This window comes from Cuculus canorus, chromosome 11 (genome assembly GCF_017976375.1).
Source record: "Cuculus canorus isolate bCucCan1 chromosome 11, bCucCan1.pri, whole genome shotgun sequence".
NCBI lineage: Eukaryota > Metazoa > Chordata > Aves > Cuculiformes > Cuculidae > Cuculus > Cuculus canorus.
This window is the reverse complement of record NC_071411.1, coordinates 3,320,978-3,345,981: the sequence shown is the minus strand read 5'-3', so window position 1 is coordinate 3,345,981 and position 25,004 is coordinate 3,320,978. Positions and strand designations below refer to the sequence as shown.

The 25,004-nt window shown below is 54.7% G+C and overlaps 1 protein-coding gene across 1 annotated transcript; it reads left to right on the top strand.

The window, feature by feature from the left end:
* The first annotated feature begins 127 nt into the window (after positions 1–127).
* TWF2 (twinfilin actin binding protein 2) lies at positions 128–25,004 on the top strand. The gene is made up of 9 exons (XM_054076214.1): positions 128–529; positions 10,280–10,357; positions 14,307–14,485; positions 16,456–16,551; positions 17,305–17,409; positions 22,528–22,653; positions 22,742–22,892; positions 23,345–23,466; positions 23,626–25,004. Exons 1-9 carry the CDS (start codon positions 505–507, stop codon positions 23,791–23,793), a joined length of 1,050 nt encoding a protein of 349 aa, XP_053932189.1. The 5' UTR covers positions 128–504; the 3' UTR covers positions 23,794–25,004.

The following is a 25,004-nucleotide window of genomic DNA, read 5'->3' as shown; positions in this document are numbered from 1 at the left end:
TGGAGCGGGGCGCTGCTGGAGGCGTGGCGGGGCCGCCAGGGGCCGCTGTGGGGTGGGGCGCTGCTGGAGGCGTGGCGGGGCCGGCAGGGGGCGCTGCGGGGCGGGCGCGGCTCCTCCCGGCGCGGCGCGGCGGGGCGGGTGCGGGGCAGCTCCTACGGGAGCAGCGGGGCGGGCTGCTGCTCAGCGGCGGCGGCTCCTCCTCCCGGCGGCTCCTCCTCCCCGGGGCGGGAGCTCCTCCTCGCCGGTGGTTCCTCCCGGTGCTGGGGCTGTTCCTCCCCGCAGCGGCTCCTCCCGGTGGCACCGGCTCCTCTCCGGGCTGGTCCCTCCTCCCGGCGGCTCGCACTCCCGCAGCGGCTCCTCCGGGCGGCTCCTGCCGGAGCTGGGCTTCGTGCCCGTCCTCCCCGGGCGCTCCTCCCCGGGGCTGCAGGCTCGGGGCTCCGGAAGCGGGTGGCGCTGCCAGCGGGACTGTTTCCTGCCCGGGACGCGGCGGAGCCGAGCGGAGCCATGACTCACCAGACCGGCATCCACGGTGAGTGCCGCCCGCTGCTGCCCCCATCGCGCTCGGGAGCCGCCCAGTCCCGAGCATCCTTCCCTCCGCCCCATCGCGACCATCTTCCTCTATCCCGAGCATCCTGCTCCCCTCATCCCGAGCATCCCCCCACATCCCGAGCATCCCCCCCTCATCCCGAGCATCCCCCACATCCCGAGCATCCCCCCACATCCGGAGCATCCCCCCCCATCCCGAGCATCCCCAGCCCCGAGGCTGCCGGGCAGTGTTGGTGCCACGGTAGCGATGATGGGGCCGATAAGATGAAGCTTATCGAAGGAGCCAGCAGGTTTTCCTGCGAGTAGCCGGGGTGTTGGGGGGCACTGAGGCACCCTCAGAGCATTCGGGTGCTCGTGGAAGGAGAAGGAAGGGGTCTGGCTCCGGGGATGCTGCTGGTGGGGGGATCCCTGCATCCTTTGTCTGGTCTCATGCTCCATAAAAACCACCCTGACACCGCTCGTACAGGCACCTTCTGCTGCGGCAGCACCGTAATCCACCCAGATCTACTTCGCCGCAGCCCCACATCTGCCCTCCCTGCGAGAATGCTTGGTCCCCAGCACTAGGTCTCCTCCCAAGGGGGCAGCAAGGACCCCGAGTGAATTCCTGCCTGCCCATTGCTTTTGGATTTGGAGGAAGCTTCCCCACTTTCTCCATTCACTCCCTCCAGCACTCCAAGACGATGACTTTTGCGTTTATGGGTGCGTTTGGTGCATGCCTGTGTGTCCTCACGGTAGTTCCCTCCTGCTCCCCACTGCAGCTCAATTAACAGTATTAATCAGGGCTAGAGGTGCTGCATAATTTATGTCACTGAAACAATATGCGAGCAGGGATGTGAGAGCAGCCGTCCCTGAAGCCCTGCACCGCGCTGGTCGGGTGTGAATCCATCGCAGAGGGAAGCTGGGACGTTGGCCTCACAACCCCCTTCCTCACGGCCAGCACCGAAGCACAAAGATGTCAAATTTAGGGCTGCTCTTCCTGTGTGGGATGAGCATCCTCGTTGCATGAGTTCATGGTCAAAAGCTCCTGGAAGAGATGGAGTTGAGAAGCTGTTGGTGATGATGCCTGGGAGTGCTGGTAGCTGATGATGCTTGAGTTCAGGTTTGTTGGTTTTGGTTTAAGCTGAGACGCTGAGGTTCAGGCTTTGGTTGAATGTTGCCTCTACTGTAAAAAAATAATAACAACTTCAAAAAACCTCAGCAGGTTGAACCCCAGCACCCACCTGAGCTCTTGGTTTGCCATTCCTGCTCTGCAGAGCTCTGCCGTGGGGTTCGGTGCAGGCCAGACCTGTTGTGCTGCCTCAAGCTGCTGCTGCCTGTTGCTCACCGCCGTGTCCCCTCCTGTGCTGCTGATTCCATCTTCCCTGGGATCCCCATGGCTGCTAAGAGGGATGTGTTGACTCTATGAAGCCAACGAGCTGCTCTCGGCGAGCACTGACCTTCGCTGACCTTGGTTGCCCACCTCTTGGCAAACCCTGCTGGGACCAGCGTTAGGAGTCACTGAGTTGTCATTGCCTGTAGGTCGTTACGTGCCCCGTCAGCAGCGCTCAACTGGAAAGGGGAAGGGACTTCGACTTCCCCCGACGAGCTGCAGCCCGTGCAGGGCAGGGGTAGACCCATCGACTCTGCCCAGGCAGCCGACACCGAGCTTGGAGAGGCATAAAAACCTCTCCTGATGGTTGTGAAAAATAACTTGTGTTGGGTGGTGTTGCTCTCCCAGCATCGGGGACGTCTCTGGGTGGCTGAAGCTCTCTGGGATCTCTCCTCTCAACTCTCCTGCGTGGTCCCTCTTCCAGGGAGCGGCTGTTTCCTCTCTGGATGCAACGTCTGCCCCTCCAACACCCGCAATGCTGAACTGGGATGCTGATGCTGAACCAGGGCGCTCTGGGCTTTAAGGGAACCACCCCAGAGGCTGCTTTGGGGGTCTTTTGGTCCTCCTCACCTTGGCACGGTGGTCAAGTTGATTCATTTCCTTGGCAGACAGCGGATTCATTATTTAGATGAGGAGCAGCAATCCCGCTGCTACTTTCAGCCCCTCTGCTGAGACATTGAGGTCTGTTGTTTGCTGAGGAGGAGGAGGGATTTTCCATATCTTCCCCGTTTCCAAGGCCTTGTTATTTTTGCGTGCCTGCATCGCTTTGTGTTCTTTCATCCCTATTTCTCCCCAGTTTGCAGGAAGGCATCAGTTCCGGTGGGAATTACGATTGGACCTGCCAGTGGGGTTTAGGGCAGGTGGCGGACAAACCAGCCAGAGATTGTGGTTGCTGCTGTGCTCCATCAGTGAGAGCAGGATGATGGGAGAGCCCCTGGAGCAGCCCCTCTGCTGCGATGCCACTCACTACAGCTTTTTGGGGAGAAGCTGGTGGTCCCCAGGAGACAGAGCGATGCCAGCGCTCACTTGGAGGTGCAGAGCCACAGGTTTGCGGTGTTTAAACAGAGCTGAGCCTTTCACACACAGGCAAGAGGCTAGTTATTATTTTTTGGGTATCCGTGGCAGCTCCCTCGAAGGTGCTGGCGAGGAAACCGGGCTGCCATGGACATTGCCAGGCTGGGAAGGTGGTTGGAAGCTATCGAGGGTTGCTGTAGGCTTCGTTGGGCTGGAAACCTGCTTTTTAGCTACAGCTGGAAGGATTCAATGAGTATTTTTACAGCCTCTGTTCCACCCTGAGTGGCGTTAGGTGGGGACAGCATTCACCGTTTTGAGTTTAAAGCCTTAGGAAGGCGACGCTGAACCAGGGTTTTGATCCTGGTGGGAGGTCGTTGATTTCGGTCGCTTCTGGGATCTGTTTCGTGACATCTGGGTAGAGAGAAAATGTCTCTTAAAAGGGATGGTTTTTTTTCATCTGGAAAGTAAAGACCTCAAATGCGTGTTGTCTCTTCAAGCAAAGAAATAGAGCCTCGTGCCTGCTCCTTTGGGGCGAGGTGGCGAGACGTAGGGATGGGAAGGACCTTTGCTCCTGTCAACAGCTGAGCCTCTGCTTTGCCCCAGAACTGGATCTTGCACTGGACAAGGAATAGTCATTTGCTTCAGGAGAAGCATAGCTGATGCATGCAGGCAGGAATTATGTCAGGATAAAAGGAGCATGAAGGGTGGACCTGGGAGCTACTGGATCTGCAAAGGTCTCCTTTGAAAGCAGACAGCTTTCTGGTTTTTCAGTGAGAAGAAAGAAGGAGCTTTTCTCCTCATCCACCGCTTTGCTTCCTCAGCGCCTCTCCTCCCACCGTGGCTCCGGAGGCCGCCTGAATTCGTCTGGGGTGGTGGGAATAACCCACTAATTGGGGATGTGTCCACACTGTGCCATCAGTGGAAGAGAGGAGGGATGGCTGCTTCATGGCCCCTGGTTTCCACAGGGGAGAAGGCACCGAGCTGCTGTAAGGGTGGTTTTAAGGAGGTGGTCCCCACTTGTGAGCTCTTTTCTTGGGTCAGCACCCAATTTGGAGGTTGATGGCCTGTGTTCCAGTGGGTGGCACGTCAGGGTGACCAGAGCAGCAGCACAGGTAGAAGACCAAACACCCTGAGATGTCAAACCCCTTGAGGTTATGCGCCAAAAATGGCAGAATGAAGGAAATTCCTCAGAAAGTATTCCTTGAGAGGCTGTAAATGCAACAAGATCACTGCCAGGCTTGGTCCCTGTCCCCCTGATGCCCAAACCAGTGCTCCCAGTGGTGGCTCTATGGGCAGAGAAGAGGAGCAGCAACCAGCAACTTCTGCAGGCAAAGCAGGATTGTGCCTGCTGGCATCACTGCTTTGCTCTAGGATGCTGTGCTGCCGGCTGCATCCGACCCGTGCTGCCTGCAGGGTGGGTGCTGCCCACCCTGGAGCAAGGGAAGGGCTGAATAACTCCGATCTGAGGGGCCAAAGCGGAGAAAAGACAGGTCCTGGGCACACAAGTGGAAAATCAGAAGCAAATCGCTGGTGTCAGGCAGGGTTTGCAATAGGGACCAGGGATCATCTGCATGAAATCTTGCAGAATATTGCCCAGTTGCTCAGGAAACTGGGGGAAAGCTTTACTTGTATACTCTTTGGCTCAGATTTTTTTCTTTTTACCCCTTCTTTCTATTTTCTCCTGACATCGGTAGCCTTTTTCCGTGAGAAAAGATTCCCTGCAAGGACATTTATTTTCTTTTTTTCCGTGGTGAGAAATAAAATCCTCTTAGCGCTTAAACTGGGCAGCCGTGTCTTGTCAGCAGAAAAGCGCTCTGCAGTGAGTGGGCTGAGCAGGCGCTGCGTGACGGAGTTACACTGGGATAGACTGAAAAGGGAGGATTTCAGCAGCAGCAACAGCTCTGTTGTGCCTGTTGCCATCGTGCCCTTTCCAGGATGCCCTGGCAGGAGCCAGGCAGAGCTGCCGGTGCAGGGAAAGCGTGGGTGGTGCAGGTATAACAGTGTTTTATCCATCGGCATCTTGACTACTCTCTTGCCAAGCATTCCTGGAACTTGGACAAGTTTTGTCCAGGTTTGTGGCTGGATTTTTGGCTGAGTTTCCACACGCGCTGTGCCCTGGATGGTGAAAGGGAAGCAGCTGCTTGGAGTCACATCAACTTGAAGATTATGTCCAGGGAATGAAAGATTGATGGGATGGAGTCTCGGGTTTCCCATCGGGAGGATGAGGTGACTCAACGTACCGAGAGAGGCATCTGTTTCAGGGAACATGTATTATTGATTTGGGAGCTGGGCGCTGTCGTCAGGATGGGGGGAGATTGGGAAGGGAGAATAAGCAAATCCTGTTGCTTAGGCAAGAAGGGAATGAGAGGATGGAGGAGGGGAAGGTGCAGGGGTGACAGCATGGCTGGCACCTTCATTCCCATCCCTGCGGTGCTTCCCTGGCAGGCTGCTCCGCTGGCATCCTGGCATCCCCAGGGAGAGACCGGCACGTTGCCGTGGCTACGGCTGTCATCGCTGCACGGTGCCTCTCTCTCCCTCTGGCCTCGTTACAGCTTGTCTCTGCTCAGATAAACTAATTGGGACTGTAAACATCAAAAGAGGCTCTGCTTTGGGGACAGCTTTAGTGGCAGGGTGGTACCCGCTGGCATCATCTCTCACTGCTCCATCTCACAGCCTTTTTTGGTGCCATGTGATGCTTTGAGCCCAGCACTGAAATCTCCCAGGGATCGATCCAGGCAGCCACGTCCTGGGGCAAGGCAGCTGGCTGCAAGCGACACTTCCGTTGAGTGGATGCAAGGATCCAGCCACCTCACTGTCCTCTGAGGCATGGGGTCTTCAGGCTTCGGTTTGTGCCAGCTCGGTGCTGCTGAGAGTAGGCACTGTTGTGCCTTCCCATCGTGAGCTCTTCTCCCCTGGCAGCCTGTCTGGATGCTCGGGGCCATCTGACGGCCGCTGCTGCCCAATCCGTCACCTCCCTGCCATGCCACAAGCTGCCCAGCCTTGGTGCCCTGGTGCCAACAGACGGCTCTGTTCAGTCCTCCATCCCAAATGGGTGCCGGGAGGTTTTGTGGTGCAGGGGGACCTGGGACACGCTCTGAGCAGGCTGCTGAATGCATTGGTGCAGGTTGCTCATCAATAAGGGACGACTCATCGCAGCCTACGAACGGGCAGGAGAGGGAGGTGCTGCACGACTCGCTGGCTGGAGGCGATTTCTGAGCTGTCATAGGAGGGTGGCTGAGGACTCGCGTGCGTGCACACACCGCGTCTGCCAGGAGGGTTGGCTGCAGGGCCAGAAGACTTCTCACAGTGCCACCAAGCTCTTCCTGCCTCGAAGCAGCAGCATCCTGGGAGGGTTTCTGGAGGTCTTTCAGGGCAGGATCATGTTTGATCATGAAGTTTCCCAGTGTTTGATCATGAAATTTCCCAGATGCTAAGGTAAAACCTGATGTTTCTGGCTGGAAAACCAGTACAAGTTGTTCATATTTTTTTCCTCTGGGTCAACCAGCCTCAGTTCTTTTAGTCACTCCTGCGCGTTGTGCCTTCTGACATAGGTGCCATCCGTCCTCTGCCTCCTTGCATGATGCTGAGCCCGAACATGCTCTTTGTGCTGCACCTGAAGCTTCGTCGGCACCACATAACATGGTCTTGCTCGTTTGTGCCTCCACAAATGACTTTGCCTGCAACAACATGAAGCATTTAACCCGTGGTTTGGCTTACATCCTACTTCTCTGGAGCTGCTGGACCCTGCCTTGTGTTGATATGGCTGGTCCTTCTCCTAATTACAGTAATTTGCCTCCTATTGAGTTTCATCCTATTTCTTTTTTTTCCAGCCCGTTTCTCCACTCTCCTGAGAAAACGGTGAATTCTTCCTCAGCACGTGCTCGCATCTCCTCTAGCTTCCTACCTTACAGCTGCAGAAAACACTACTGCAGTTGCCAGAGGGGCTCATAGAAATGTGGACTAAACCTGGATCCACCACAGGTCCTCAGGAGACCTTGCTCGATCCAACCTTCTGATACCTCCTAGAGTGAGTTGCCGTCCAGTTTTATGCTGGTGCTGTAGAGGTTCACCACCACTGTGTTTCCCAAGCTGGCTTCTGAAGCTTGGAGACACTTAAAAAGCTGAACTGAGACCCTTGAAGCCCACACATCTGTAGCTCTGCTGGAGGAGGCTAGGTTGATCTCCTGCAGCTTTATTTTCAGTAGGTCCCTGCTGGCTGTAGCCCAGCTTGGGTTTGTTTCTAAATTATTTGTTCCAAGATTTTCCAGGAACCCATGTCAAGGGGGTGAGTTGGAGGCGTGAGTTCCCCTTCAGTCTTCTGTCCTGTCACTCCTCCCATCCCCATCCAGACATGAAGATGGTTGTAGCTCGCTCTGTGCATTGTATGCCCAGCATCTTCTTTCCTCCTTCACCTCGTTGTCAAATGCAGAAGAGGAAGCAGAAGAAGAAGCTGATTTTTGTGTTTTCCCACATATGGGTTTTCCAGCCCTTGAGTTGGGTCCTGGAGACTCTCGGCATGGAGATGCCTTGGGGTGGAGGTACCGCTTGCCTCCATCCCCAGGGTAAGGTCTCCTCCTTGCCTTTCTTCCAGAGCCAGCTCTGGATTCTTGTATTAGTATTTTAGGCACGCGAGCCATCTCGTCAAGTCGGCATTGCCAATTAAGTCGTAATCACGCTGTAACGAAGCATGCTGTTGCTGAGCTCGTGCCGAAAACCTTCTCTAGCTTGTTCCTCTCCCTCCTCACTGGCTTTTGGCTGTGTTGCGGGAGACAGAAGGGGACGTCGAAGACACCCTGGGGAACTGAAAATTGCTTTATTTGGGGTTTTTTATTATTATTATTTCAGCAGAATTGAAGCTCAGGAGTCCCCTCTGGGTTGTTTTTGAAATCTCCACTGCTGTCTTCTCTGGAAAGCATCTCTCTCCTTGGCAGACCTTGTGGTATTTCCCATCGTGCGCCCAGCTCCTCCAGCAGCATCTGTGCTTCTCCCCATCCCCTCAAACCTTTCTGCACCTACGCAGGTCCTGGCGCTTGGCCATCACTTGGGTATCACTCATTCAACTGTCCATCATCCCAGCTGTTGATCCAATACTTCTGGGCTCTCCTGGCATTTCCAGGTGGGCTGGGGGCTGCATTTACCCAGATTCCTGATTTTCCAGATCCCTGCCAGCCCTTGGGCTCTGGGAAGGTTGGGGTCAAGCTGGAGGGATTTGCAACCCATTAATGCTGCAGAGCTTTCCTCTTTCTCGCCTGTAGCTGGTGCTATAGAAACATCCAAGACCAATGTTATTCTCCTCTGTTTGCACAGTGGAATAGGAATTGGTGAAGCTTATTAAGGGCTTTTGTCTCCTGCACGAGGTTTCCTGGGTGTATGAAAGTCTCTTTTTCTCTTCCGTTTCTGCCTCGTGTGTTTGCAATAACCACAGATGCTGCCGGAAGGAAACGGCCGCTCTCAACAGGGAAAGGAGCTAAAAATATCGGAGTAGCCTTGGATGGGAGGTACAGGAGCAGGCAGAGCTCCCGTCTGGCACTGGGAGAGGGTGAAGGTCTGCGCTGGGAGCTGGGAGAGCTGCATGCCTCGATGCTGTTGGAGGGAGAAGGATGGTTTACTCGCAGTGGGGCTACGCCAGCAAGCCTTTTGCGTGTCCCCTAAAATGCCGTTAGGGACTGGTGTGGCTTTGTTTGGGAGTCTGCCTGCCTGTTCCCACGGAGTCCCGCTGGAGTGGCCTCTCTGGGTTTGTGTGGGAGCGCTGCTGTTTGCAGGGTACCCAGCTGGGAGCTCTTTCTCATTTGTGCCTCCTCTCTGTGGGAGGAGAATCCATCCGGACCTCTGATCAGGACAGGCTTGGAGCCGGTGGGGCAGATGCATCTCATATCTCTCACTTGGATGGGGACAGGTGGGAGTTCCCAGAGGACATCCCGGTCCACCACTCTGCCTGTATCACCAGTGTCTGTGCGTGGGGACAAATCCGTGCCGCCTCCAGGGGCTGCCTCCAGGGGACAGAGGGCACTGGCGTGTGATGGAGTTGGTGGCCCCGTATGTCCCTTGGGTGAGCGATGGGTAACGTCCTCCTGCAGCGACGCTGGGGTGCCGCGTGGTACCCACTGCCGGTGGGATTGAAGTGGAACAGATGCTGCCCTTGCTTGCAGGAGATGGCTTCTCTGGCCACCTCGCCTTTCCAGCTGACATAGCCATGGCTTGTTTTGCAAAGTGCCTTGGCCGTGGATGCTCTTGGGCTCTAAGGGCTCCTTCCTGCTGCAGGCTGCTCCGGCGTGGTTATTGGTCACAGGGAGGCGGCACGGCAAAGTGCCAGGAGCAGGGGTCGGCTGATGGTGACTCTTGGCGCGAACTAAGAGGGGTGTCTGCTCAGATCTCTAATCTTTGCAACGCTGGTTTCTTCAGTATTTCTAACAAGCACAGGGCTGCCTGCGGCTTTGAACTCACGGGACCCCCTTGTCTGCGTGGCCACGTCCAGGAAGGGGCTTGGGCAAATAATCCAAGGGGCTTTCAGAGGGAGCCAAGACGGGAGGTGCTCCTTGTCGTGGGGCTCAGCCCTCCAAGCTGCATGTCTTGGGCGTTGCCTTTACACACAGTGTGTCCCAGGTGGGACGGGGACCTCTGCCCCTGTGATGCTTTCAGGGTGGGCTGATTAAGCTTCTGACACTGGTTGTGGGCTGCCACCCATGTCCACTGCCCGCTGTTCCCTTCTGCTAGGATGCTGAAGACTGGTTGCTGATGACTGGTGCCTGGAGAGGAGTGGATGAGGAGGAAGAAGGCTTCCCAAAAGCCTTCTGCAACCAAGGCCCCTCTGACTTTGGAGCAAACCCCCAAGAATGTTACCTTTCCCTTCTCCAGGGACTTTACTTCAAACCAGTGCCTTGGTTCTGGTCCCGAGATGCCTCGGGAGCAGCATCCCTGCTGTGTGTTACAAGCCCAGGATGTCACAGCCTGTCGGGACATCTTCCAGCCACCCCCTACATGCAAACCCTGCTGCTCTGTAAAGCGAATAAACTTGTCACTTGAGCTCTCTTCGCCTGCACCGGCCAAGCTGTCATCTAAATTTGGGTGATTATGTTCACCCAGGCCGAGTATCAAGTTCTCTGGATCACATGTGCTCCCAGCTGCTATTCAACTCTGACGCCTCAGGGAGACGCAGCACTTTGCTCCCAGCTGTTTGGATTTTATATTATTATTTTTATTACCTTTTTTTTTTTGGCACCAGAAGTTTTATTTCTTGTTTATTTCTCAATTTCGATCCTGTCGAGTTGCTCCCCTGCCTGACCAGACGCTGAACAGCCCAGCGCCTGCTTTGACTCTTAAATCTCATCACGATGTTTCTGGTTCTTTCAGCCACCACAGAATTAAGGGACTTCTTTGCCAAAGCCCGAAATGGTTCAGTTCGGCTCATCAAGGTCGTCATTGAGGATGGTAAGTCCCGTTTTTAAGTGCTTTGATTTATGTCGGTTCTCTGTTTCACCTCTCTTCCTTTCCTCTTTGCCGCTGTGGTGCCAGCTTGTGTCTTTGGAAACACCAAGGCAAATCTCACCGGGGTTTCCTGGCGCCCAGCAGCCTGGAGCCGAAACACAAGCCCAAAATTTGGTGCTGGTGAGCAGCTATGGAACCTCCAGGACAGCTCTTAAGGGAAGCAGCAACTTTGCCAGCAGATCGACGTTGGTGTCTGGAATTTGTGCTGGGCTCTGGGTAGCTTTTCATACTGCTGTGTTGGATTTTGTTATGGGGAACTCATTTCTGCTGCATAGTCCTCCTCAGACAGGGCATCCCACCCGAGGCGAGCAGATGCTCAGGGCTGGGGATTGCTTCTCAGCACGGGGCCCTGGTTGCATCCCGTGAGGGGTGCTGTGCTCTGAAGCCCATCCCAGCTCCTGTGCGTGGGGCTGCTCCAGCCTAGTGTGCAGGCTGGCACCAACCTGCCCACGTTCGCCACACCAAAAGGTGCTTTTGGGTGGCTTCTACATCCGTCAAACAAACAAGCGGAGCAAGGCACTGATTGAACGTCCCGGCAGGGACCTTCCGTGGTGTAGGTTTTCCATCAACTCAGCCTCATACAATTACATATGAATGACTTGTCTCTCACGTCAGCCAAGCTGCCATCACCACCTCCCTTGGGTGGGCTGCCAGGACCACGCGCAAACACTAAGGTGGACGTGGTCATAAGGAGCCCGTGCCAGCCTTCAGCGGGGCTGTGGAGCTGTATTTGGAAGTGCAGCGTGATGTGAAACGCATGGGGCACATCAGTGGGGCCACCGCAAGGTTCAGCAGTGTTAGCTTTGTCCTTGGCAAGGTTCCCGTGTGTTGGTATGCGACATCTGTGTTGTTTCTTTGGAGCGTCTTTGACAATGATTTTGCTCTCTTGGCTCCTTTTGCATTTCAACAGTGGGAATCAGGTTGGTGTTAGGATAAGTCATGAATGTCCCTAAGCCTGGCCTTAAGGCACTAGGGCTCGTGCCACTGCCTCTGGGTTGTGGCCAGTGACACCAGCAAGGGAAGACTTTTTAACATCAATGGAAACTATGTCCCACCACATCCATTCAGGCCCAATGGAATGTAGTTATCTGTCCAATGTGCCAGTTGTCACAGCTGCTTCATGGACCAGTCTCGCTTGACAGTGCTTTGTGCTTCACAGTTCAGCTCTTCCTCTCTGCTGGCTCCTTTCCCGTGGGCAGCTCTGGAGGAGCCTGGGCATCTGCAGAAGCCTCTGTGATGTGGCAGAGCCTGAGGCTCCTGTAGGTAGGCAGGTGGAAGGAGAAGAGCCAGGAGCATCTCTGCACCAAAGGGCTTTGTCTGCTGGGGACAAGGTGGTGGTGATCCCACCAGCCTGGGTAAGGGACCTTCTGTCTGCCTTCCCACACAACCTGGGACAAGTTGTTCAGTCCCTCTGGGCCACTATTCGGTAACACAGGGGACATCAGCTTGCTGCTACCCACCAGAGAAGGACCTTCAGGCAGTAGTGAGCATCCAGGGAAAAGTCACAGCTGGACAGATGGACTTTAGCACACTGACCCTGTGTCCAGAGCTGGAGTGGTGCAGCACTGGAACAGGCTGCCCAGGGCACTGGTGGAGTCTCCATCCCTGGAGGTGTTCAAAAAGCATATGGATGTGGTACTTCATGGCATGGTTTAGTCGGCACGGTGGGGTTGGGATGATGGTTGAACTGGATGATCTTAGGAGCAGGTCACACGCCAAAGCTCGTCAGCAGTTTCCTGGCGTGAGAGCAGCTTGTGATCCAACGTGTTTTTAGATGATGCTGCACTCACTGTCGGTGGGTTTCTGGACAAGGTTGGCTTGGTGGGCCTCGCTGTTGGGTGTGTTTCTTTGCACGTAGGGGATATTGTGCACTGGGCTTTGCAGACTCCCAGCTCCCGCGCTGGTCCCAAAGCTACAGGCAGGGCTGCTTGTACAGGCATTTTGGAGCAAGGCAGTCAGTCTGCTTGCGGCCGAGCGCTGGTGGCACCTCGAGGGCCAGAAATACTCCCAGATGTGCCTTTCCCAGCAGGAGCAGTGCCCTGCAGAAATAGAGCTCAAAATAGCTGGGGCTGATGATGATACTGGGCTGAAGGGCGGCTGCTCTGGGTTTCCCTTTCCCAACATTTCCTGGAGAGGAGAATGTGGCCCTGAATGGGTTGAGCTGAACTGTGAAGTGCCTGATGGGAGACAGGGGAATACGTGGCTCCTCCAGCCCAGGAGAAAGCTGGAGGCCCCCAGCTCACGGCAGCACGGCTTGAGTGCATCCCGGGAACAGCCTGGAGTGACTCGGCACTGATTGCCTCATGTGTGAGGTGTTGGAATGTTTGGCAGATGGAGACACCCGTGACCTGTTGGTGGGTTTGGCCGGACAGAAGTCCTTGCAGTCTCTTCAGGATCCCAAGTCTTTGCAATGCACAAAACCATTTGCAGGGTTTTATCATTATTTTAGGGGTACACAGGTTTTACACTTCTCTTTCTCAAAATAGGTTGTTTTGCTGAAGATAAAGTATTTTCAGTACTTTTTTCTCTGCTGTCTTTGTTATTGTGCTGGTAGCGTGTGCCCCTCGTGTGCAAATAATTCTGGGTTTGGTGTGTGGTGGCAGATGCTGTGGCGTCGGGCAGAAAAGGGGAACACCGTTGTCTTGGAAGGGAATGGCCTGCTCGTATGGAAAGGTGGAGTGAGAGTAATTCATCCTAAACCCTTAACTCCTCAACTATGTTCCTTAAAAGCTTTCCTGCCATGGCATTTGGAGCCTCTGAGCTGGATGGGTTGGGAGGGAGAGGACTCTGCCCCAGCCAAGGGGCTCCAGGGCTCCTGATGGACAGCAAGGCCAAGGGCAGAGGTCCAGGCAGGGTGTGTGCCAGCATCCCCTCGAGTGGCAGCTCTCCAAGGCCCTAAGTCATTTTGCTTTGGCACCTTTGGATTTTCCTACATCTTGTTCTGAGTCCTGATAGTTCCCCCAGACATTTCTTCATCTAAAAATGGAATAATAATACACGTTCTTTTCTAGCAACCTACACTAATCATCTCCAGCACTGTTGCTTTTCCATCCAGCCATCTCGGAGCTTGGTTTGACCCCCACAGAGGTTTTTTTCTTGTTCACAGGATGCCTGCAGAAGCATTTTAATCCCAGCCAAGTGCTGCCGGGCTCACGGGGCTCCCAGCCCCACCACTGGTTGCGTAGCAGCTGGAAAAAATACCCTTCAGACACTTGAGATTGCAACCACGTGCATGAAATATGTAGGTCGCTTCTAGAGGCTGGGGCACCCCTGGCAGCATGGTCACCCCCCAGAGTCAGGTCTCTAGGACAGCTCTGGTCCCCGCAGACATGGGCTTCAGGTATCGGCTCTGGTTTTGACCCCTCTGAGGTTGCAGGGAATCTGATAAGGGTAGTGTTGGCTCATCATCCTGTTTTTTTGCTATGGGACCTTCATTTTTCTCAGCATCCCACACCTAGGTGGTTCCTCGTGCCCCTGATGAGGTCTTCTACTGCCCAAGCCACTAAAGCTTGTGTAGGTGAGATGGAGGAGGTCTTATGTTCCCTTGTGAGCAAGAGGGGATGGCTGGGGATGATGTGGCTGGAGAGAGCAGAGTGGAAGGAGGCTATGGGTAGTCACTAGCGTAGCCACAGGAGAGGAGGAGATGTTTGGATGTGAGGCAGTGGGATACGAGCAGAAAATCAGCCCCTTTACATCAGCCGCAGCCTTGACAACATCTGGAGGGGTTGCTCATGGGGGTGTACGCTCCCGCCTGTGGTTCAAGCCCTCAATTTGGTTTTGTGCGGGACAGCATCGTTGTTGGCAGCGAGCCCCTACACAAGCAGCCCTGTGGCCCTGCAGGGTGACCTCAGCCTTGCCTTCATCTAACACCACCTTCTCTGTCTTCTTCCAGAACAGCTCGTGCTGGGAGCCCACAAAGAGCTGTCCCGGCGCTGGGATGCCGACTATGACGCCTTTGTGCTGCCCTTGCTGGACGAGCAGCAGCCGTGCTACGTGCTGTACCGCCTGGACAGCCAGAACGCCCAGGGCTACGAGTGGCTCTTCATCTCCTGGTCGCCCGACAGCTCCCCGGTGAGCAGCGTGCCGGGCAGCGACAGCCCAGCGTGCGGACACAGAGGTGCTCTGGGAGGTGGAGGGTGGAGAACATGTTGGCCAAGCTAACTTTGTGCTGGGGCTGATGGATGCCCTCCAACGCTTGTGCCACGGCTGAGAAGTGAAGACTTCTTTAGGGATGGGAGGGATTTTTTAAGACACCATAAGATACGTTGGGACTTGCTCTGTCCTCTTTGTGGCGCTGCGTGAAGAGGTGGAGGATCTGGGTTGTAGGGAGGGGAGTGCTATGGACCACAGGGCTGGGATGGAGATGTTCCACCATGGCTCTGGCTAAAAGCATTGCTGGGAAGAGCTGGAGCTGGCAGCGACTCGCCTGGCCCAGTGTCCAGTGTGGCCCAGCTCCAAAATCAGCCTTCAAAAGGGCTGGGCAGGCTTCCCTCGGAGCTGTGCCCGGGCTGGCACTGACACCTGCTGGGCTGGCTTGAGGGGTGGGAGACGGCATAGGAGAGCGGACACAAAAGGGCTGGTTGGATGGGAGGTTGGTTTAGCAGATGTCAGTGGTACAGCTTGGAAAACACCTTCTTGTTGAGCACATCTCTGAAATGGGCTATCAGATTTACTGCCGTGTTAACATGCACACTTATTATATATATTTTTATATATACACGCGTATATACCTATATGTATGTTACATATTTTATGTAATCTATATGCCCTATAGATTTACTGCCACGTTAATACGTAGGCTTGTCATATATATATATAAATATTTGTTATATAGACAGCAAATATAAATTGTTATCATTATATATAATTATATATCTTCATTATCTGTAATTATATATATTATAACACGCACATATAAGAAAGACTCTCTGTAGTTCAAGATAGCTCTAACAAATATATATTATTATATATACACACTTGTATAGAATCATAGAATATCCTCAGTTGGAAGGGACCCACAAGGATCATTGAGTGCAACTCCTGTGGGACAGAGCAACCCCAACATTCACACCATGTATCCAAGGGCATTGTCCAAATGCTTTTGCAATATTGTCAGCTTTGGTGCCATGACTGCTTCCCTGGGGAACTGTTCCAGGGCTCTACCACCCTCTGGGTGAAAGACCTTTCCTAACATCCCACATAAACCTCCCTCAGCACATCCTCCTGCCATTCCCACACGTATATATGATTATAATAAAATAAGATAATATATAATTTTCTGTGTACGTGCACGTACATACAGCTTTAAATTGGAAGGGTGACGATTTAGGTTAGACATTAGGTCGAAATTCTTCACTCTGAAGGTGGTGAGACCCTGACCCAGGTTGCCCAGAGCAGTGGTGGCTGCCCCATCCCTGGAGGGGTTCAAGGCCAGGTTGGATGGGGCTTGGAGCAACCTGATCCAGTGGGAGGTGGGACTGGATGAGCTTTGAGGTCCCTTCCAACACAAACCATTCTGTGATTCTATGATATATAATAATATATAATGATGATAGATACTTTTTATCTATATGTCACAACAAGCTGTGGGGGGGTCTTATTGCAAAAGAGCAGAGCACCAAGGAGCACTTGCAAAAACTCTTCCCTGCGTTTTGCAGAAAAACAAGGCAAAAGGAGTGCCAAAAGGCAAAAGTCGCTTTTAGGCGACTCTGGCAGTATTTGCGCCTGCTCTTACCCAGATGTGGGTGAGAAACAACGTGCTGAAGCTCAGCGCTGGGAAAGAGAACACAGAATAGATCGTTGGGTTCTGGGCAGTGTTTAGCAAGGCAAGTCCTGGAAATAGCGCTGATGGATTTCCCTGGCTGCTCCCTGCCCAAGGGATGCTGCGGTTGGAAATCAGCCGGAGCTGAAAACTAGGTGGTTGCTCCCAGAAAGGGCTGAGGTTTGCAGAGCTGGTGGTGGAATGGTGGCCACCAGCGTTGGGCACTTCTTGTCCCACTGTGCTCCTCTCTGACCATCTTGCCGGCCCCCTACTTGTGCAGGTCCGGCTGAAGATGCTGTACGCTGCCACCAGAGCGACGGTGAAGAAGGAGTTTGGCGGGGGGCACATAAAGGATGAGATGTTTGGAACGGTGAAGGTACGGTGGTGGTTTCTGGGCAGCCTTTTGGGTTTGGCTTGGAGATTCAGCAGCCTTGGCTGAAGCTGGGTGGGACATGGGACGTTGGTATCCGTTGGGGAGGACAGAATGGAGGTTTGTCCCCTGTGCTGCTGTCTCGGGGGTGGCTGCTGCTGCTTTCTCCTGCCTGCAGTCAGTCTGTGGAAAAAGTGGGGGGAAGGCTTGCAGGAGATCCAAAGCTTTATTCTGAGCAGGAAAAGAAGTACCAGGTGGTGGCAGTGTCACTGCAGCAATGTGAGCTGCAGCTGTGCTGGATTTATCCAGCTGCAGTTCCCCAGCAGGGCTTGGGGAGAGGATTCTCCTCTTCCATGGGCTTTTCACAGGGGCAGCTGCACAGCCAGGGCCTCCTGAGCATCAGCCCTGCTCTGGGGCTCGTGGTGGCAATGGGAGCCAGAGAGCATCCCTGCTGATGGCCTCCTGCTCCCGTCGCACTGTCCTGCTCATGAACTCTGTTCATCAGCCGGCAGAGCCGTGCTGCTGCACCCATGGGTGTCCGGGGAGGGACAGGGTGCTCTGAACAGGCGTGGGCAGTTGTGTGAGATTTGCATGGAGGCATCTGAGAGTGCTACTCAGGTTGATCCTCCTGGTATGGAGAGACCTCAATACTCACTGGGTTGCTCAGATGCAGCTTCAGGGTTTGAGATGCATCCAGCCCCATGGTGATAACTACCCCCTGACACTTTCCCCCTGCCATTCCTGCCCCTCTCTTTGCAGGAAGACGTGTCCTTGAGTGGTTACCAAAAGCACGTGTCCTCCTGCTCTGCCCCAGCCCCGCTGACCGCAGCCGAACAGGAGCTCCAGCAGATCCGGATCAACGAGGTGGGTGTCTGCCAGCCCAGGAAAGGAGCCTGAGACCCTTGGGGCACACAGGGATGCAAGGATGTGTTTGCTGCTGGAGTTGTGGGAGTGCATCCCAGGCATCCAGCTAAAAGAGCTGGCTCCTTTTCACTGAGCTCTCTTGTAGCTCTGCAGTTTAACCTGTTCCTACCCTTGCTGACGCAGATCGAGCATCCTTAAGGTCAAATTGGTGGTGTAAAGAGGAATTTACAATTTCTTCTTTTCCCTTGCTAAAACATGAGCTCAGGGTTCCGTTTGCTTGCTGTGATTGGCAGTTAGAACATGGTTTGAGGCTGAAAGCAGGCAGCAGTCTCTAACCTTTAAGTATTGGGGCGAAAGCCAGAGCTGGGTCTGAATTGGCAAGGGGGTAGGAAGCATTCAGGCTCAAGTTTGGGCTGCAGCAGCCTCCTTTCCCATGCTCTTCCTCTGTGGCTATAATGAGGGATGCTGTCCCAAGAAATACAGATCTTAGCCTCAGTTTGAGGGCTTATGTGCTGGAAAAAGAAGTGTCTCAGGGTAGGGTTGTGGGCAGACAAGGCTGTAACGCCATCATCTTCCCATCCTGGGCATCTCCCAGCACTCGTGCCAACCTCCATGGTGCTGTGAAATGCCAAGGCATGGAGGAGGATCAGCTCAGTGGGTGCGAAGAGTGCCTGAAAGCAGGATTTTGTTGGGGTGGGAGGATTTCACTTGGATACCACAGAAAGCCTTCTCTAGAGCAGCATCTCTCTCACTTCTGCCTGTGCTGGGGCTGTGGGGTTTGTGGGTGGATCAGGACATGCCTGGGTGATGTGAAACTAATCATTCTGATGGCATTAATTAATGGCAGAAGATGAAGCAGAAGGTTTCCCACCTGCCAGAGCAGGTCTAGGAGTGGCAGAATTGAGTGGCTTTCAGGAGATGCCACCAAGGAGGGATCTCTACCACATGGGTCTTGGCATGGTTATCCTAGCCACCAGCCTGGAGGAGCTGGGCAGGATTTGTACTGAAGGATCCAAGGTTATGCCCACACCTGGAGAAGAGAAAGGTGGATGCTCATGGTGGCTCTGCAGCTGGTTTGGCACCTTTGAGCGTCTGCATGATCTCCTTGGCTGGCCACTAGAGACAGATTAAGTCATTTTGGTTGTTTTTTTCGGGCTGTGTCTTGCAGGGACACGTGGCCTAGGTGAGTGGGGTTTGTGATGTTTGTTTTCTGGCTGATCTGATGTGTTCTGCTTCACACTCTCACCTTTGCAAGACGCAGCTCCCGGGTGAAGGTGCTGCTGCCTTTTGGTTTGGTTGGGAGTTATTTTAAAGATCCACTATCCCCTGTGCCAGTCTGGGCCACAGGAGTTGGTCACTGACATTTAGAAAGAGGAGAAAAATGACATATATTTGCCTGTGGATTTTAAGGTGGGAAGTGGTCAAGTGCCGAGTGTGCTGAAGGGTCTCTGTGTTGGTGTTGGGGCTGTGCCTGCTCAGCCCCAGGCACTGGGGAGGCACTGGGAGCTACGCCAGGGCAGGGGAACTCGTAACTCTCAGTAAATGCAGCTTTGGGCGAGTGTCTGGAGCCACCCAAAGCAGAGGGTTTTCATCGAGGGGAGCGGTACGGGAGCAGCGCTGAATCTGTAGTACCCTGTGCAGTACTGCAATGCCTCCAGCCTTGCATGTGGTCTGCAGGCATACAGGGTCGTTGCACGACCTTGCACGTTGTGCACAGGCTGGGAGGTCCCTGCACACACATGCCGTTTCATTTGGGTACGGGAGCTGGCAGCAACTTGGGATGCAGCCCCAGGGCAAGGCTTGAGCTCGCAAATATTTGCCACTTGTTTTATATATTTTTTTTTTATTATTTTTTTAAAATAGCTGGAAAATGCATTGCCAGCTTTTCTGAGCTGGAAGTTGCAAGCAGACTGTGGGGTAAGAAATGGCTTTGAATTTGGGATTGAGGTACCTTAACACCCGTGAGTGGGAAGTCTTTATAGAAGCATAACAGGCTCAGGAATGTGGAGGGGAGCCAGGAGTATCACATTGTGGGGCTGCGGGGGAGAGGAAGGCAGCTTTGGAGCTGGGGGGTGAAGCAGAAGAATTAAGAGGAAATGAAAATCACGGTCCCATTGTAGCGTGAAGGTGTCCTTTGTAGCTGCCGTATGCTGTCAGTGAGTGGGTAGAGCAGAGGCTTTGTCAGAACCCCACCAGAGGTGGGTTTTTTTCCTGTGAGGGTGGGGTGGCCCTGGCCCAGGTTACCCAGAGCAGGGGTGGCTGCCCCATCCCTGGAGGGGTTCCAGGCCAGGTTGGATGGGGCTTGGAGCCCCTGAGCCAGTGGGAGGTGTCCCTGCCCATGGCAGGGGGTGGAACTGGATGGGCTTTAAGGTTCCTTCCAACGCAAACCATTCTATGATATGAAAAGCAAAAGAGATGGTGGATTTCTTTGTCTCCTGGAAGGTTTCACCATAAGACAGAGACATGCTCATTAGCCGAAGTCAGCACTGTGCCAGCAATGAGAAAAGGGGGGGGAAAAGACTAACCTAAAGAAAAGGAGATCAAATAACCCCCAGCCAAGCCCACTCCTGGCAAGACTGGGGCTGGGGGAGACGATGCAGCGTGTGCTCGGCCATCCTGTGCATGGTTCCTGGTTCGTGCGCTGGGGAATGCTTCAAGTGAGCCCATTTTCAATGTTTTTGAAAAGGGAGGGAGTAGAAAATAGAGGTGTATGCGGGAGAGGATGTTGCTAGGACAAACTTGCACCCCTTGGGATTTTTGGACTTCAGCATGCTTTGTGTCGCAGCTTTAGCTTACTCCGGTCCCACTATAACCCTCCCAACCTCCTTGCGTTTGTGAGAGAGACAGATAAGGATAAGGAGGTTCTGGCAGTGGTAATATCATCACTCTGCACTTCTCCACAGGGTAGGACCAGGCAAGATTGTCTGTGTCCTCTGAACCCATGTGCACTGGCCGTCATGCCCTTGCTGGGGCCGTGGAAGATGTCAGCTGGACTTCTTGCCTACCTGACGCTGAACGACCCTTGAGCAGTTATTTCTCATTTACATCTTGTTCATCCCCCAGGACGCTTGGCCTGAGGAGAAGCTCTTTGGCAGGGGATAGCCCAGAATCTCTTGCTGTGACTGCTGGAACTCCTCTAGACCCTGGGTTGGGGCCACCCTAGACCCTGGGGAGCCAGCAGGAGGTGGGGCAGGGATGGGCTCTGTGCAGGGATGTCAATGGAGATGTGGCATGTGGGGCTGCCAGGGCTGGGGGCTGGGGCTCTCCCTCTCGCCCCTCCCCGGCACTGATGTCTCCTGTGTCATTTTCTGCTGCTCTCCCTGCCCGTGCTGCCAGGACCTGCCTTCCCTGGCCTCCAGCAGAGAGATGGTATGGCCCCATGCCCCCAGCATGTCCGTGTGTCCTCCTTCCCTTCTCGTTTCACACGAGATCCCCACTCCGTCCCCGCACGGGGTGCTGTTGACGGTGTGTCTCCTCTCCCCACGCTGGCAGGATTCCCGTTCCCAGGACTCGAGCACCGAGATGGTAGGCTGCTCTACCCGCTTGATGCCTGGTTTTTCCCTCTCCCCGTGCTGTTTTTCTGCATGCTCTGCTCCAGGCACCCGGGTCCATCATCTTGCCGGGCTGTGGGTACCATGTGGGGCTCTTGTAATGAAGGGCAGCCTTGGAACGAGATGCACTTTGGTGCTGTTGAGCTGTTCTTGAGATATAAGCTAAACCTCCTGTGTTTCTCTTGGCATGCCTTGATTTTTCTCTATCGGGGAGGGAGGGAGAAGAAGGAAAAATATATTTTTTAAAAGGCTGGACTTGCTTTATCCAAAATCCTCCAAACCGACCCCAAAGGAAAGGGACCCGTGCTCGCTGCAGAGTGCCTGGGTTGGCATTGCTGGACTGTCTACCTGGGGTGGTCTGGAGGTGGGATGGACTCCTCCGCCGTTGGGGTGACACCGTCTCCCTGTATTCTGTGGCAGATGGTGGGGGGCTGTTGCTGCTGCCCATCGCTGGTAGAGTACCCGGGCCCCGAGGAGGTATGCCTTGCCTGCTGTGTCCTGCCCCCTCTTCCAGTCCCAGTCAGGGACCCCCACGTTGTGGTTGGCTGGAGGCACCCAGGGTGATGCGATGTCTTTGCAATCTCTTTCCTTTCCTTCTTTGACGTGGAGTTCAGTCTCCTGAGATAGGGGGTTTGCTTGGGGTACGAGCGGAAGCTTCTGCCTTACAGGGGTTATGGGGAAACCAGTGGCTGGGATCTTTCCAAGCTGTGGAGGCTACAGGGAGACCTTATAGCAGCCTTCCAGTACCTGAAGGGGACCTGCAAGAAGGCTGGGGAGGAACTTTTTACAAGGGCATGGAGTGGCAGGACAAGCGGGAATGGCTTTAAACTGGAAGGGGGAAGATTTAGGTCAGACATTAGGAAGAAATTCACGATGAGGGTGGTGAGGCCCTGGCCCGGGCTGCCCAGAGAAGCTGTGGTTGCCCCATCCCTGGAGGGTTTCCAGGCCAGGTTGGGTGAGCCTTGGGCAGCCTGAGCCGGTGGGAAGTGTCTCTGCCCATGGCAGAGGGGTGGGACTGGATGGGCTTTAAGGTCCCTTTCAACCCAAACCATTCTGTGATTCCATGATCTCTAATTTCCCAGCTCTGGTGTTGGAAGGGCTGCCTGTCTGCTGCAATTAAACCCGCCGAGGAGGGGTTTGCCTTCCTTACCGGCGAGGACCCATCCAGCTGAACGCTGTGATTTCAGGGCTGCCACTGCCACTCACAGATTGCAGTTGGAGATGATCAGGAATGAACACATAGCCGTGTTGGTCACAGCATCGCTGCCGGGCTCTCACTGGGAAGCAATGATTTTGAGATGGTCTTTGTTGGGAGTGAAGCAGGAGGCGTGTGGGGGTGCATGGCTGGGCTGGGTGATCTCCCCGAGCGGCAGTACGGTGACAAGCATCGCTGCCCTGAGGCTGGCTGACATCTCAGTGCTTTAATGCCATGGTCCCTGTGAGCCAGGTGTCAGGCGGCTCCTTGGGTGAGAAGCTTTTCACCATGGCACTGCCCAGTTTTCCTTGCTCTCCCTTCCCTGTGCTTTACTGCTCTCTGCCCTGACACTCGGGCTGTCTCCATCCCCAGGTGAAGACGGAGATTAGCGTGGAGAGCAAGCACCAGACCCTGCAGGGCCTGGCCTTCCCCCTGCAGCTGGATGCTCAGCAAGCCATCCAGGCTCTCAAGCAGAAGAAAATCAACTACATCCAGCTGGTAGGTCCTTCATGCAGCTCCCCTGCCCCCCGCTGCCCCTGCCTCTTGCTGCCATCTCTCACTCCCGCACCCCTCTCTTGTCCATCAGAAGCTGGATCTGGAGCGGGAAACCATCGACCTGGTGCACACGAGCCCCACAGAGATCGCCGACCTGCCCAAGAGGATCCCACAGGACTCCGCTCGCTACCATTTCTTCCTGTACAAGCACTCGCATGAAGGAGACTATTTGGAGTCTGTCGGTGAGTGCCTTGGCACCGAGGGCAGCTGGATAGAGCCCCCGCTGGTCCCCACTCTTCCTCGACCATTGCTTGTGTGGGTGGCAATCAGGGATACACTGGATGTGTGGAGAGCAAGCAGGGATGGGAATGGGAGTGGGGATGGTGCGACAGGGGACCTTGAATCAGTTCTCGCTTGCCATCTTCCCATGGTGGGTGCTCATGAGCCTTCTGGTACCTAAAGTAGCTGCCACATGGGTGCTGCCATGCAGGATTTGTGCAGCTATTGCATGCTTATTGGAACCAGGGGAGATTTGGGAAGGGGTGGTGGATGGAATGGAATGGCTCGCCTTCTGTCACTGAATAAACTGGGACTCTTGGGGCTGGAAAAGCCATGACCACAGTGGGGCGTTGCTGCCTCGTGCTCTGTGGTCATGAGCCTGGGCAGCACTGCAAGCCACACTCTCTTCTCGCAGTCTTTATCTACTCCATGCCTGGGTACAAATGCAGCATCAAGGAGCGCATGCTCTACTCCAGCTGCAAGAGCCGGTTGCTGGACACCGTGGAGCAGGAGTTTTGCCTGGAGATAGACAAGAAGGTAAGTAAAAGCCTATGTGGAGATAATGGAGCCAAGGCATCTGCAAGGAAATGTACCACACAGCCTTGGTCCAGCCTTGCTGGTGGGATGAGGGGAGAACTGGGTGCCCCGAAGGTGAGTGCCGAGCTGCTAACCCCCACTTGCTGCTTCCGGATGCAGATCGAGATCGACGACGGAGCTGAGCTGACGGCAGAGTTCCTCTACGAGGAGGTGCACCCCAAGCAGCACGCCTTCAAGCAGGCCTTTGCCAAGCCCAAGGGGCCTGTGGGGAAACGAGGACAGAAGCGGCTGATCAAGGGGCCAGGCGAGAACGGCGAGGACAGTTAAATCCCACAGGACCGGGCGGTGAATGGACAGCATCCCCGCAGTGCTTCCCGGCTTCCTCTCTGCTGACCTGGGGATCTTTCCTTCTATCTCAGCCTTCCTTTTTTTTTTTTTTTTTTTTCCTCCTTTTATTTTCCTATTTCATTCCTTTTGTAAACATCAGGATGTCTTCTTGCACCTGGGGGCAGAGCGAGGAGGAGGAGGGTTCAGGGTTATTGAGGTTTCTCTTCCTTGCATCCTTCTGCAAGGCCTGGCGCTACTGGAGGAGGATGAGAGCAGCAGGACCGCATCCCCCAGCCTTGCTCTTGTCTCCCCGGGGTCACAGCCGCTGCTCTCTGTGTCCCCATGTGACTGAAGGACACGCTCGCCTGCAAGCCGCTCTATGCAAAGGGAAGGGGGATGGATGGTGGTGGGGATTCCTGGTTGAAAAGAGTAAATGCTTCTTTCCCTGCTCCCCCAGATTTTGCTCCCCTGTCCTGCTGTCGGTGTGCACGGCCCCGCTGTCCCATGCCCAGAGCGATCCTGCACCCCCTCAGGGTGTGGACAGGAGCCCTCCCCGCGGGGTGGGCTTTGCTGGTAGGAGTTTGTCCCTGGGGAGGAGGAAGGTCATCCCCAAGTTCAGAGCTCAGCCTGGCCCTGGAAGGAGATCACACTGCCTTTGGGTGGTTTGCATCCCATTTTTGAACGCACCTCTTAAGGCTTTTTCCCATCAGAGGGATCTGTCACAGCCCTAACTCAGTTTAGGATGGGAGCTGGGGAGGACCTCAAGCCCCCACCCTCCTTGTGCTCCACTGTCACCCCCAAGTTTTGCTGCTGGCTTTCTGATCTGGGGCAGCCCCATGTCTTAAATGCACGGGCTACCCCAAATCCTCCTGGGGGGGAAGTGTGACAGCCTCTGCGCGTTCCCCCGGGGACATCCGCAGCTATTCCCAGCTCTAAGGGCTGAGCTTGGCACTGAGTTAGGCTTCACTGAGGGCTCGGGGAGGGAGAGTGCCTTGCTGCTGGGAACCAGTGAGGGCTTGAGAGCCGCCTGACTCCCTGGGAAGATGGAAACGGGGTCCATGAATTCTGCCCTCTGCTTTCCTGCTGCAGCGGTGAACATGCCGATGTTGCCTTGACCTCGGTGGAGCGGGCGGTGGGGTTGAAGCTGGGGGGAGCAGAGCACACTGTACTGAACGCTGTATTTTCTAAAGAATAAAGTATTTTTAAAACAG